This window comes from Oncorhynchus mykiss, chromosome 30 (assembly GCF_057628025.1).
Source record: "Oncorhynchus mykiss isolate SJ-2025 chromosome 30, ASM5762802v1, whole genome shotgun sequence".
In the NCBI taxonomy this organism is placed as follows: Eukaryota; Metazoa; Chordata; class Actinopteri; order Salmoniformes; family Salmonidae; genus Oncorhynchus; species Oncorhynchus mykiss.
Window position 1 is genome coordinate 29,288,546 of NC_143051.1, and position 12,516 is coordinate 29,301,061.

General features: G+C 42.7%; 1 protein-coding gene across 1 annotated transcript; it reads right to left on the bottom strand.

The window, feature by feature from the left end:
- Positions 1–3: 3 nt before the first annotated feature.
- Positions 4–8,730, bottom strand: mrpl9 (mitochondrial ribosomal protein L9). Its single transcript, XM_021560379.3, has 7 exons — positions 8,403–8,730; positions 2,542–2,701; positions 2,314–2,438; positions 2,098–2,151; positions 1,769–1,870; positions 1,086–1,169; positions 4–338 (listed from the first exon to the last, which is right to left on the bottom strand). The coding sequence occupies exons 1-7, from the start codon at positions 8,499–8,501 to the stop codon at positions 126–128; spliced, it is 837 nt and encodes a 278-aa protein (XP_021416054.3). The 5' UTR covers positions 8,502–8,730; the 3' UTR covers positions 4–125.
- Between the last annotated feature and the right edge of the window lie 3,786 nt (positions 8,731–12,516).

A 12,516-nucleotide genomic window follows, 5' to 3' on the forward strand; every position in this document is an offset into this window, starting at 1 on the left:
ATCTTGCACTTTCAAAACAGATCCAAAGATGCTTTAATCATTTGTCAGGAGTCAAACAGTAAACTGTTCCGTGAGCATCTAGTAATGACATTTAGTACTCCAAAGCTAAGTTTAAAGTTTAGTCCTCAATCGTGGGGTTCTTTGTCTTTTTCCTGAGTCGCTTCTGGTGCTGGAGCAGTTTCTGAAATGGTAGCCTCTGGAACAGTAGCTGCCTCTTGTACTGCAGCTGCAACGGTCTCCTCCTGCTTTTGCCTTTTCAACAGTTTGCGCCCAGTCGCTGTAGGGTCTTCAAAGGGCACCACAGACATGGGGATCCGCACAGTATCTATCCCATTAACCTGGGGAGACGAGAAAAGGCAAATTAACACTGGAACAACAAGGACACTATCCTTAAACCCCCCAGAAAGCATATGAACATCATAAGCCATGGCAAAATGTGTAGAATTGTAGGAAATTAGCTGTAAAACTGCAAATTTCTCTCAGCACCATGGCAAAAACGGTATAATTGCAGCAAAATAGTTCCCTCAAATAATACAAAATAAAAAAAGCTAAATCTACTTAATATATGTGTGAAAATAGTTTTGATATAGGTGTAGTTTCGATGGGACGTTGCTAGGTGGGCAGCCAACTGTCGGAGGAAGGAAGGGCGGGCGGGCAATGACATGTCCTCCTAAAACTGCTTAGAACAAACTGATATCTAAATTCTAACAACGTCAGTGTGTTAAATATACTTTAGTTAAAGTAAAGGATGGAGGGGGACAACTTTAAAATGGCAGTGATACTACAATTCTTTATTCACAAAAGTCAGTGGCGGTTCTAGTGTTAATGGAATGCCTTTAAAATCAACCATTTTTGCTCCTCAGTCTCCAGTTTCTGGGAGGCAACCATGCTCATCCTGTCTGATACCAGACCAGAGCCATTTGAGCTGCTGCTCTCTTCATTAGTAATGAAAGAGAATAGTTATTTTGGTAGTAAAAAGCCAATGCTTTCATTGGAGAAAATTTCCAATAAAACCCACAGTTCCATGCATTTAGACCAGACAAAATAAAAAATTGTCAAAGTGAAATATGGAGTTGTGCCCTTACCGTGACCTCACACCAGTAATCTCCCAGGTCCTTGATTGACTCTTCCGGTAGTCTCAGTGCATGAGGTGGCACAAATATGCCCCGCTGAATAGGAAAAAGATGAGAAGAGAAGACTAAATCAAAAGATTGCTTTCACTTCAATGACGGCTTCTCGGTCATCATTGGCAACCTTTGTTACAGAACATGGTAGAAAATTCTACCAAACCGACACCACTTAATCAGTAGAGGATGATTAGACATGAGTGAATGTGGACAATTCCACGTTAACAGTGTTGCTGAGACTTCCAATTTTTTTCACTTTAAAATGTCAAACAAAAACCAATCATTGAAAAGTTGAAACGCACAAGGACTACTTTTAACAATTTTACAAAAACACATTTGAAGTTGCAAAGTTTGGTAACAGAATGACGGTTTGTGCCATCATTCTGCTACCCAACTTTGCATCTGCCCTGTTCTTCAAGTAAATGTGTTTTTGTAAAATGTTCAGTGAAAATTGTTAAAAGTAGTCAGTGTGCATAGAGTTGTATGGTTTGTTGAACATTTTCAACCGTGAAATTGCTACATTACTGTCTATTTGATGAAAATGGTGATAATCCAACCCTCGCAGATCTGTGACTGCTTTAAGGAAGGATGAATGTACTCCATTTTTCATTTTACTGAATAATCTACAAGCCCGGTCTTACCTTCTGGAGAATCTGTCTGCAGACCATCTCTTTGGTGATGTCATACTCAATGGAGGTTCTTTTCTCAACCTTCAACTCCATATGCTTCAGGATCTCCACCGTCTGTAAACAAGACACACAGCTCGGTTGTAGACAACTGACAGACTAATGGGTAGTAGGAGCGATGTTCATTTGCAAATACAGAAGTACAAATAGGATCTATTAAATATTATTCTAGTTGTTTCAGACAAACGGTTGGTGATGAGCAACACAGCCACAGTACACCAACTTAAGCAGGGGTTAGCCTTAGAAATGAGATGAACTAAAGGAAAAAGGAATGCCCTGCTCACCAGCTGTCCTGTGCGGGTTTGGATTCTCTCCTCGGGCCTCCCTTCATGTAAAAGCTGTAGAGGGAAATGATACGCCTGTTTTAGGAGGTGCAATATAAGGACTGCATATAACATAAGATCCAGCTATGTTTCATCAACCCTACAATAAAAATGGCAGACTCACACCCATGAACCTTTTTCTACAAACCATACCCCCAATACATCTAGAAAACTCACCCTCAGCTCCTCTGCAAACATCGCTTTGTTTTCTGGTGATGGGTAGACTGCCAGGCCTTGGGCCAGGAGGTTATTGCGTCCAACAGACTTTTTCACAAACACAGTGTCACCTCGCCCACCAAGCTCTGATAATATAGCCACAAATACATTAGAATGCATGCATGCCCAATACTTCATGCTAAGTAATATCCTTGTCCGGAGATTGGAAGAACAAACAGGCATACGTACTAGCCACAGTCTGTGAGAGGATGAGTTCCATCTTCTCCTTAGGAGCATGCTTTGTGTCCTCTACCACTTTGTAGACCCGATGTCGCCGAGGGTATAGTCTTGGTGGGCGGCCCTCTTTGGACAATGGGACCTGCCACCAACGCTCTACCACAACTGTATTCTGTGCAAGAGAGAGAATGGGGTATAGTAGGAGAGCTTGGTTCCCCAGGGGTGTATTCATTACAGAAACCATTTACTGTTTAAGAACAAAATGGAAGCAAACAGAGAAAAATGTAACTAAAACCGGGAGGGACATACCTGAATTTGTCCAATACAAACTCTTGTTTAGGAATCATGACATTGTGTACTTGAGGAAAATAGGCATGTTTCTCGACTCAAACCCTGACTTTAAAATATGATCAATGGACAAATAGCTTAGCAACCACACAATGCAGCATGACAACGTGAACACGACTGATCAAAAGTCTGCTTGGCAGGGTGATATACGTTCCTCCATTCGTTGCAACCTGGTCTCAGAGCATTTCATATTATTCGGTATGTAAAGCCAGGATAATTAATTCAGTATATGTTACATTTTGTATGGTTACAGACAGATGCTTACTTTAAAAACAACGAATGGAGGGTGGTTGGTCGGGTAGATAGGTGGGGGTTGAGTTCAAATCTCATCATGTTCAATTTTAGCAACTTTTCAACTACTTACAACTTTTTAGTTACTTTGCAATTACTCAGCATGTTAGCTAACCCTTCCCCTAATCTTAACCTTTTTAGCTAACTCTTCCCCTAACCTAACTCCTAAACTTAAACCCTAGCCTAGCATATGTTAGCTACCTCGCTAGAATTCATAACATATCAAATTGAGCACATTTGTAATCCATTGTACGTTTTGCAAATTTGTAACATATAATCCAAATTTTAATTCCCATATCATACGAAATGGGTAATGGACAGCCACAAATGAATACATACCGTACTAAATGGAGAGTCTCGGATTTATGTACAGAATAATACAAAATGCTCTGAGACGAGGTTGTTCATTGTCCAATGGGATTCCTGACTCCTTTCTCTAATACCTCTGTCTAATTCACGGGAGGCTGCTGAGGGGAAGACTGCTCATAATGTCTTGAACGGAGCGAATGGAATTGCACAAAACACATGGAAACACTAGCAGTGTTTGAATACTCATACTAACAAATCAAAATAAAATACAATTATTTGTCACATTCACATGGTTAGCAGATGTTAATGCAAGTGTAGCGAAATGCTTGTGCTTCTAATTCCGACCATGCAGTAATATCTAACAAGTAATCTAACCTAACAATTTCAGAACAACTACCTTATACACACACAAGTGTAAAGGAATGAATAAGAATATTTACATAAAAAATATATGAATGACTGATGGCCGAACGGCATAGGCAAGATGCAGTAGATGGTATAGAGTACAGCATATACATATGAGATGAGTAATGTTGGGTATGTAAACATTATATTAAGTGTCATTGTTTAAAGTGGTTAGTGATACATCTTTACATCAATTTCCATTATTAAAGTGGCTGGAGTTGAATCAATATGTTGGCAGCAGCCACTCAATGTTAGTGATGGCTGTTAAACAGTCTGATGACCTTGAGATAGAAGCTGTTTTTCAGTCTCTCGGTCCCCGCTTTGATGCACCTGTACTGACCTCACCTTCTGGATGATAGCGGGGTGAACAGGCAGTGGCTCAGGTGGTTGTTGTCCTTGATGATCTTTTTTGCCTTCCTGTGACATCAGGTGGTGTAGGCATCCTGAGGGCAGGTAGTTTGCCCCCAGTGATGCTTTGTGCAGACCTCACCACCCTCTGGAGAGCCTTACGGTTATGGGCGGAGCAGTTGCCGTTCTAGGCGGTGATACAGCCCGACAGGATGCTCTCGATTGTGCATCTGTAAAAGTTTGAGTGTTTTTGATGACAAGGCAAATTTCTTCAGCCTCCTGAGGTTGAAGAGGCGCTGCTGCGCCTTCTCACCACGCTGTCTGTGTGGTGGACCATTTCAGTTTGTCCGTGATGTGTACGCCGCGGAACTTAAAAACTTAGACTGTCCCGTCGATGTGGATAGGGGGCTGCTCCCTCTGCTGTTTCCTGAAGTCCACGATCATCTCCTTTCTTTTGTTGACATTGAGTGTGAGGTTATTTTCTGACACCACACTCCGAGGGCCCTCACCTCCTCCCTGTAGGTAGTGTCATCGTTGTTGATAATCAAGCCTAACAAAGTCTGCAAACTTTTTTTTTTTTATTGAATTATTATTTTTTTACCCCTTTTTCTCCCCAATTTCATGGTATCCAATTGTTTTTAGTAGCTACTATCTTGTCTCATCGCTACAACTCCCGTACGGGCTCGGGAGAGACGAAGGTTGAAAGCCATGTGTCCTCCGATACACAACCCAACCAAGCCACACTGCTCCTTAACACAGCGCGCATCCAACCCGGAAGCCAGCCGCACCAATGTGTCGGAGGAAACACCGTGCACCTGGCAACCTTGGTTGGCGTGCACTGCGCCCGGCCCGCCACAGGAGTCGTTGGTGCGCGATGAAACAAGGATATCCCTACCGGCCAAGCCCTCTCTAACCCGGACGATACTAGGCCAATTGTGAGTTGCCCCACGGACCTCCCGGTTGCGGCCGGTTACGACAAAGACTGGGCGCGAACCCAGGGTCTCTGGTGGCACAGCTGGCGCTGCAGTACAGCGCCCTTAACCACTGCACCACCCGGGAGGCTCGGTTGCATGTTGACGCAGTCGTGGGTGAACAGGGACTACAGGAGTGCTGAGAACGCACCCTTGTGGGGCCCCAGTGTTGAGGATCAGCGGGATGGAGATATTACCTACCCTCACCACCTGGGGGAGGCCCGTCAGGAAGTCCAGGACCCAGTTGCACTGGGCGGGGTCGAGACCCAGGGTCTTGAGCTTAATGACGAGTTTGGAGGGTACTATGGCGTTAAATGCTGAGCTGTAGTCGATGAACAGCATTCTTACATAGGTATTCCTCTTGTCCAGATTGGTTAAGGCAGTGTGATTGCGTCGTCTGTGGACCTATTGGGGCGGTAAGCAAATCGGAGTAGGTCTAGGGTGTCAGGTAGGGTGGAGGTGATATGGTCCTTGACTGGTCTCAAAGCACTTCATGATGATGGAAGTGAGTGCTACGGGGCGGTAGTCATTTAGCTCAGTTACCTTAGCTTTCTTGGGAACAGGAACAATGGTGGCCCCTTGAAGCATGTGGGAACAGCAGACTGGGATAAGGATTGATTGAATATGTCCGTAAACAAATCAGCCAGCTGGTCTGTGCATGCTCTAAGGATGCGGCTGGGGATGCCGTCTTGGCCTGCAGCCTTGCGAGGGTTAACACGTTTAAATGTTTTACTCACGTTCACTGCAGTGAAGGAGAGTCCGCAGGTTTTGGTAGCGGGCCGTGTTAGTGGCACTGTATTGTCCTCAAAGTGAGCAAAGAAGTTGTTTAGTCTGTCTGGGAGCAAGACATCGTGGTCCGCGACGGGGCTGGTTTTTATTTTGTAGTCCGTGATTGACTGTAGACGCTGCCACATACCTCTCGTGTCTGAGCTGTTGAATTGCGACTCTACTTTGTCTCTATACTGACGCTTAGCTTGTTTGATTGCCTTGCGGAGGGAATAGCTACACTGTTTATATTGGGTCATGTTTCCGGTCACCTTGCTCTGATTAAAAGCAGAGGTTCGCGCTTTCAGTTTTGTGCGAATGCTGCCATCAATCCACGATTTCTGGTTGGGGAATGTTTTAATAGACGCTGTGGGTACAACATCACCGATGCACTTGTTAATAAACTCTCTCACAGAATCAGTGTATTCATCAATGTTGTTGTTCGACGCTATGCGGAACATATCCCAGTCCAGTGATTGAAGCAATCTTGAAGCGTGGAATCCGATTGGTCGGACCAGCGTTGAACAGACCTGAGCGCAGGTGCTTCCTGTTTTAGTTTCTGTCTATAGGCTAGGAGCAACAAAATGGAGTCGTGGTCAGTTTTTCCAAAAGGAGAGCGGGGGAGGTCCTTATATGCATTTTATAAATTATAATAACAATGATCCAGGGTTGCGCCAGCCCAGGTAGCGCAATCGATATGCTGATAGAATTTTGGGAGCCTTGTTTTCAGATTAGCTTTGTTAAAAGCCCCAGCTACAATAAATGCAGCCTTAGGATATGTGGTTTCCAGTTTACATAGAGTCAAATGAAGTTCTTTCAGGGCCCGTCGATGTGTCTGCTTGGGGGGGAATATACACGACTGTGATTATGATCGAAGAGAATTCTCTTGGTAGAGAATGTGGTCGGCATTTGATTGTGAGGAATTCTAAGTCAGGTGAACAAAAGGACTTGAGTTCCTGTATGTTGTTATGATCACACCACGTCTCGTTAATCATAAGGCATACACCCACGCACCTTCTTCTTACCAGAGAGATGCTTGTTTCAGTCGGCGCGATGCGTGAAGAAACCAAGTGGCTGTATCGACTCCGATAGCGTGTCTCGAGTGAGCCATGTTGCCGTGAAACAAAGAACGTTAGTCTCCGATGTCTCTCTGGAAGGCAACCTTTGCTCGGATTTCGTCTACCTTGTTGTCAAGAGACTGGACATTGTCGAGTAGTATGTTTCGGGAGTGGTGCGCGATGTGCCCGTCTACGGAGCCTGACCAGAAGACCGCTCCATCTGCCCATTCTGCGGCGCCGTTGTTTTGGGTCGCCGGCTGTGATCTGATCCATTGTCCTGTGTGGTGAGCCAAATAGAGGATCCGCTTCGGGAAAGTCGTATTCCTGGTCGTAATGTTGCTGAGTTGACGTTGCTCATAAAACCTAAGATTTCATGGGGTAACAATGTAAGAAATAACACATAAAAAACAAAATACTGCATAGTTTCATAGGAATGCGAAGCGGCCATCTCTGTCGGCGCCGGAAGTAAGACCATACTATTTGTGACAAAAATGGAGTATGCTTATTGGACATAGTACTGTATGCCAAAAGTTCCCAGATGTCGTACTACATTAACTAAAATACAAAGTATACAAGCAGTGGACACTATGTGCATTTAGGGCTCATAATGCAATTCTTCATAAAATGGGCGTGGCTTCATTTTCAGATTTGAAGTAAATGACAAAAATACAAATACATTGCTTTAGGTAATTAGCACAAATATTAAGATGTAATTTTTTTCAGCAATGTAATAAAGTAATTACTTTTCAAATAAGTTACACATTAGGTTGGCTGACAATTTGTTAGCTATGCTAGCCTCACTACTGCAGTTGCTTGTATGTACCGTTGTTAGTTAGCTACTTAACATTAGTTGGCTACTAATACATCAAACTTGCTGGTATATTAACTAAATGCTATCTACACTACCCAATGTTTACTGTCTTGATTATTCACGTCATTCTTAGCTTAGCTAAGTGGTATAGTCGTTGTGTGTTAATGGACATTTTCAATGAAGTCGTCAGATCTCTAGCTAGTCAGTTTTTATTCTAACAAGATGCATAGAAACAGCATCAACTTCCGGTAGACAGGCGAATCGCTAGTACACTCAACTGAAAGGATAACATTAATTTGCAGTATACTAAAATTAACTAGTAGTATATGCTCATTACGTAGTATACATTATTGGTATTCTTACACAGCTCATGTGTTTGACACCTTTCCACACATTCTGCTCCAGCCATTACCAAGTGCCCATCCTCCCCAATTGAGGTGCCACCAACCTCCTGTGTTGGCTATAGTTAGCAGGACCCATTTAGCTTGCAACCTTATATATTATTCCTGCCTACGTTTAAAAAACAGAAAAATATTATCATTTACTCAAAAACAAAACTAACTTTACCTTGCATGATGTTTGTGAAAAACACTGAATCGAGGAATGTGTCTTTTTCGTAAACTCCCGGACTAGATCCTGAAGGACATGACGGCTGGTGCTCCACATGGTTGTCAGATTAGCTGCCTATAAAATTCCCGTTTGTATTCAACACGGCACAACTGCTATTTTCAAACTGTACTAAAGCAAGGTGGCGTTAATGCACCTAAAGTTTGACGTTATGAATCAAACAAGATCTTGAAATTCATGCTAATCGGCTAGCTGGTTACACTTGACTAGGCGCTGTTGATGTGCGTCACCTGAGCGACTACGAAGGAAAGGACCCCAGATAGGAATCGTAAATGAAGCCTGCAATAACTTTTATCTTCCGTCAAAATGTTTAAGGGTCATTTATATTAATAATTATTTTATGCAATTTCATAAAAAACAAACCTGCGGCCTTGTGAATGTTGACCTGTTTAAAGATCCATGTTTTCTTCTGTTTTCTTCTATTTAAGAAAACCATTTTCAACCGACTCTGTGGAATTAAAACACCCCTGATCACATGCAAACAGAGTTCACTTTCATAGCAGCCACATAAAAACAGCATGATAATTTTGCTCTTTGTTGAGTTCCTACTCGCATCTAGGGTTGGTCCTGGTCAGTCCTTGGATGGGAGACCAGATGCTGCTGGAAGTGGTGTTGGAGGGCCAGTAGGAGGCACTCTTTCCTCTGGTCTAAAAAATATCCCAATTCCCCAGGGCAGTGATTGGGGACTCTGCCCTGTGTAGGGTGCTGTCTTTCGGATGGGACGTTAAACGGATGTCCTGACTCTCTGAAGTCACTAAAGATCCCATGGCACTTATTGCAAGAGTAGGGGTGTTAACCCCGGTGTCCTGGCTAAATTCCCAATCTGGCCCTCAAACCATCACGGTCACCTAATAATCCCCAGTTTACAATTGGCACATTCACCCCCTCCTCTCCCCTGTAACTATTCCCCAGGTCGTTGCTGTAAATGAGAACATGTTCTCAGTCAACTTACCTGGTAAAATAACGGATAAATAAAATAAATAAATAAATAAATATACATCCTCTCCTCCTCTCACCTTTTACCTTCGCTTGTGGACTTCAGTGAACAACACATCAGCTGTCTGTGACCAAGCAAGAAAATCTTTCCAAGCCAAACCTTCATATTATAACCGCTACACACAGCCTACAACATTGTCACCATATTAGCTAATGTCATAGCTAGTCAACATAGCTACTAGAACTAACGCGTAAGTAAAACCGCTACAATCATGCAGTGCAGTACAGTACAAGCAGTTTAGCAGTTACACCTGCGGGACAGGTAGCAATAAATTAATCAAACCAAAAGCTTACCTTGACTTGGAAGAGTTTCAGTGTTGGATAGCTATAGCCAGCTAGCTAACATAGCATCCCTCTCTGTTCGAGCTGGGTGTTTGAGTAGACTAAACTAGCTAGCTGCATTCGCTAGCGAAGTGAGAGAAAAAAATACAATGAAATATAGCTAGTTCTATCTCTCTCTTGCTTCTCCTTCATTTTTCAAGAAATATATTTGGTCAAAACTGTTCAACTATTATCTTTCTCTCTCAGTGAACTACTCACCACAATCTATGTACCGCAGTGCTAGCTAGCTGTAGCTTCAGCTTTCAGTACTAGACTCATTCTCTGATCCTTTGATTGGGTGGACAACATATCAGTTCATGCTGAAAGAGCTCTGAAAGGTTGGAACATGTCCTGCGGAAGTTGTCATAATTACTGTGTAAGGCCGTGAAAGGGGGTGAGAACCATGAGCCTCCTAGGTTTTGTATTGAAGTCAAAGTACCCAGAGAATGATGGAAGCTAGCTGTCCTCCGGCTGACTACACCATGGTGCTACCCTACAGAGTGCTGTTGAGGCTACTGTAGACCCACATAGCAAAACAGTGTGTTTTAATCAATTATTTGGTGACGTGAATAATTTTATCTAAAAAGGATAACTTTATTAATTTCCCTATTTTTAATTTTATGAAATTCATTGAGGAGGATGGTCCTCCCCTTCCTCTTCTGAAAAGCCTCCACTGGAATTCATTGTCTCATGATAATGTCCACCAGGCTGCTGTCTTGCTGCCATCATCAGGGTTATAGTCTACCAAGCAATGTCTTCAACTGCAAGCGAATTGGTCCCTCAATAGTTTTATTCATACTTGCCTCTTCACCAGTTTTGACAACAATTATCGTTTTACATTGCAATGCCTCTTTTAATAACTTCTAGAGAATACTCAAAGCTCCCAAATGAAATCCACTGAGTCCTCAAACCCACATAGGCCCATTTTAGCTGTTGGAGCCATAGGTCTACCAATGGATCCCAAAATAAGCCTTCCATCTGACCCCTTGGACCAAAGCAGCTGCAGTGTGATACATAAAGCTTGTGTTTTTGTAACAGGTGTGAGTATTTGTCCCTGTTAATTCAGCAAGCGTTTCCATTGGTCATTTAACTAATCAAGTGATCTAAGTGATGTGTATATAAACTACATTTTGTGTTCAATGCGGCTGTCCACAGGAAGTGATGCAGCCCTGAGGAATAAGAAGGGAAAAAAGATATGGAGCCCTACCGCCTGTGTAGCACCAATTCCTGTGCTGTTTTGTGTTTGGCTATTTGTTTGTGTTATTGATATTTTCAACTTGCATTGGCTGTACAGGGTTGAAGCTGTGCCCTATTAAATATGTTATTTGTTTGAAACTTTTGTCTGCCTCTACAGCTGCGTTCACACAGGTAGCCCAATTCTGATATTTTGACCAATCAGATCAGCTCTGAAAAAGACATGCAAGATATGCAATTAGTGGAAATAATATTAGAATTGGGCTGCCTGTGTAAATGTAACGAGTATTAATATTGTCTTCTATTTCACCTAAATCAATTCATTTTTATCTTCCATATTCATGGAGTGTGCAACTATTGATTGCTCTGTGGTGTATTGCTCTGGCCTGCAGTACAATCAAGTCCTAGCTCAGTGGTCAAGTCAGCATCTGTCAGATTGCCATGTCCACGGTTTTGAAGCCAAATTGGGCTACTTAAACTGTCGGATAAAAATGTATTGGTTGTTGGTTTTTGGGATACTCTTACATTTGTACCGCGGCCTACCATCAAACACAATGGAGAAAAAGCATACCATAACATTTTAACATGGAAATAGTTGTTCTATCATTCAGCCTGCAGTAACAGACAATGTGTGGTGTTCAATGTAGGCCTACATTCCATGAGACTTTAAAAAGAAAGCATGCAGGGCTTGACATTAGGAATGCCTTGGAGATCAACCAGATCCCCAAAAAGTTCTACAGCTGCACCATAGAGAGCATCCTGACCGGTTGCATCACGGCATGGTATGACAACTGCTCGACATCTGACCATAAGGTGCTACAGAGGGTAGTGCGTACATCAGTACATCACTGGGGCCAAGCTTCCTGACATCCAGGACCTACAGTACCAGTCATAAGTTTGGACACACCTATTCATTCAAGAGTTTTACTTTATTTTTTACTATTTTATACATTGTAGAATAATAGAGAAGACGTCAACAATGTGAAATGACACACATGGAATCATATAGTAACCAAAAAAGTGTTAAATCAAAATGTATTTTATATTTTTCAAAGTAGTCACTCTTTGCCTTGATGACAGCTTTGCACACTCTTGGTATTCTCTCAACCAGCTTCACCTGGAATGCTTTTCCAACAGTCTTGAATGAGTTCCCACATATGCTGAGCACTTGTTGGCTGCTTTTCCTTCACTGCAGTCCAACTCTGTCACGCCCTGACCATAGATTGTTGGTTTGGTCGGGGTGTGACTAGTGTGGGTCATCTAGGTAATTTGTTTATCTATGTTGGCCTGATATGGTTCCCAATCAGAGGCAGCTGTTTATCGTTGTCTCTGATTGGGGATCATAGGTAGCCATTTTCCCCATTGTGTTTGTGGGATCTTGTCTATGATTAGTTGCCTGTCAGCACTATTTGTATAGCGTCCTGGTTTGTTCGTTGATTTTGTTCGGTGTTCATTTATTAAAAGGAAGATGTACACCTACCACGCTGCACCTTGGTCCATTCCTTATAACGAACGTGACAAACTCATCCCAAACCATCTCAAT

Bases quoted from the DNA above. Each gene is read 5' to 3' on its own strand.
- mrpl9 (XM_021560379.3), bottom strand. From the start codon at position 8,501: ATGTGGAGCACCAGCCGTCATGTCCTTCAGGATCTAGTCCGGGAGTTT. The intron at 2,439-2,541 runs GTACGTATGCCT...CTATATTATCAG, and splicing joins CCTCTCACAGACTGTGGCTA to AGCTTGGTGGGCGAGGTGAC. The intron at 1,871-2,097 runs GTGAGCAGGGCA...TCTTGTTTACAG, and splicing joins AAACCCGCACAGGACAGCTG to ACGGTGGAGATCCTGAAGCA.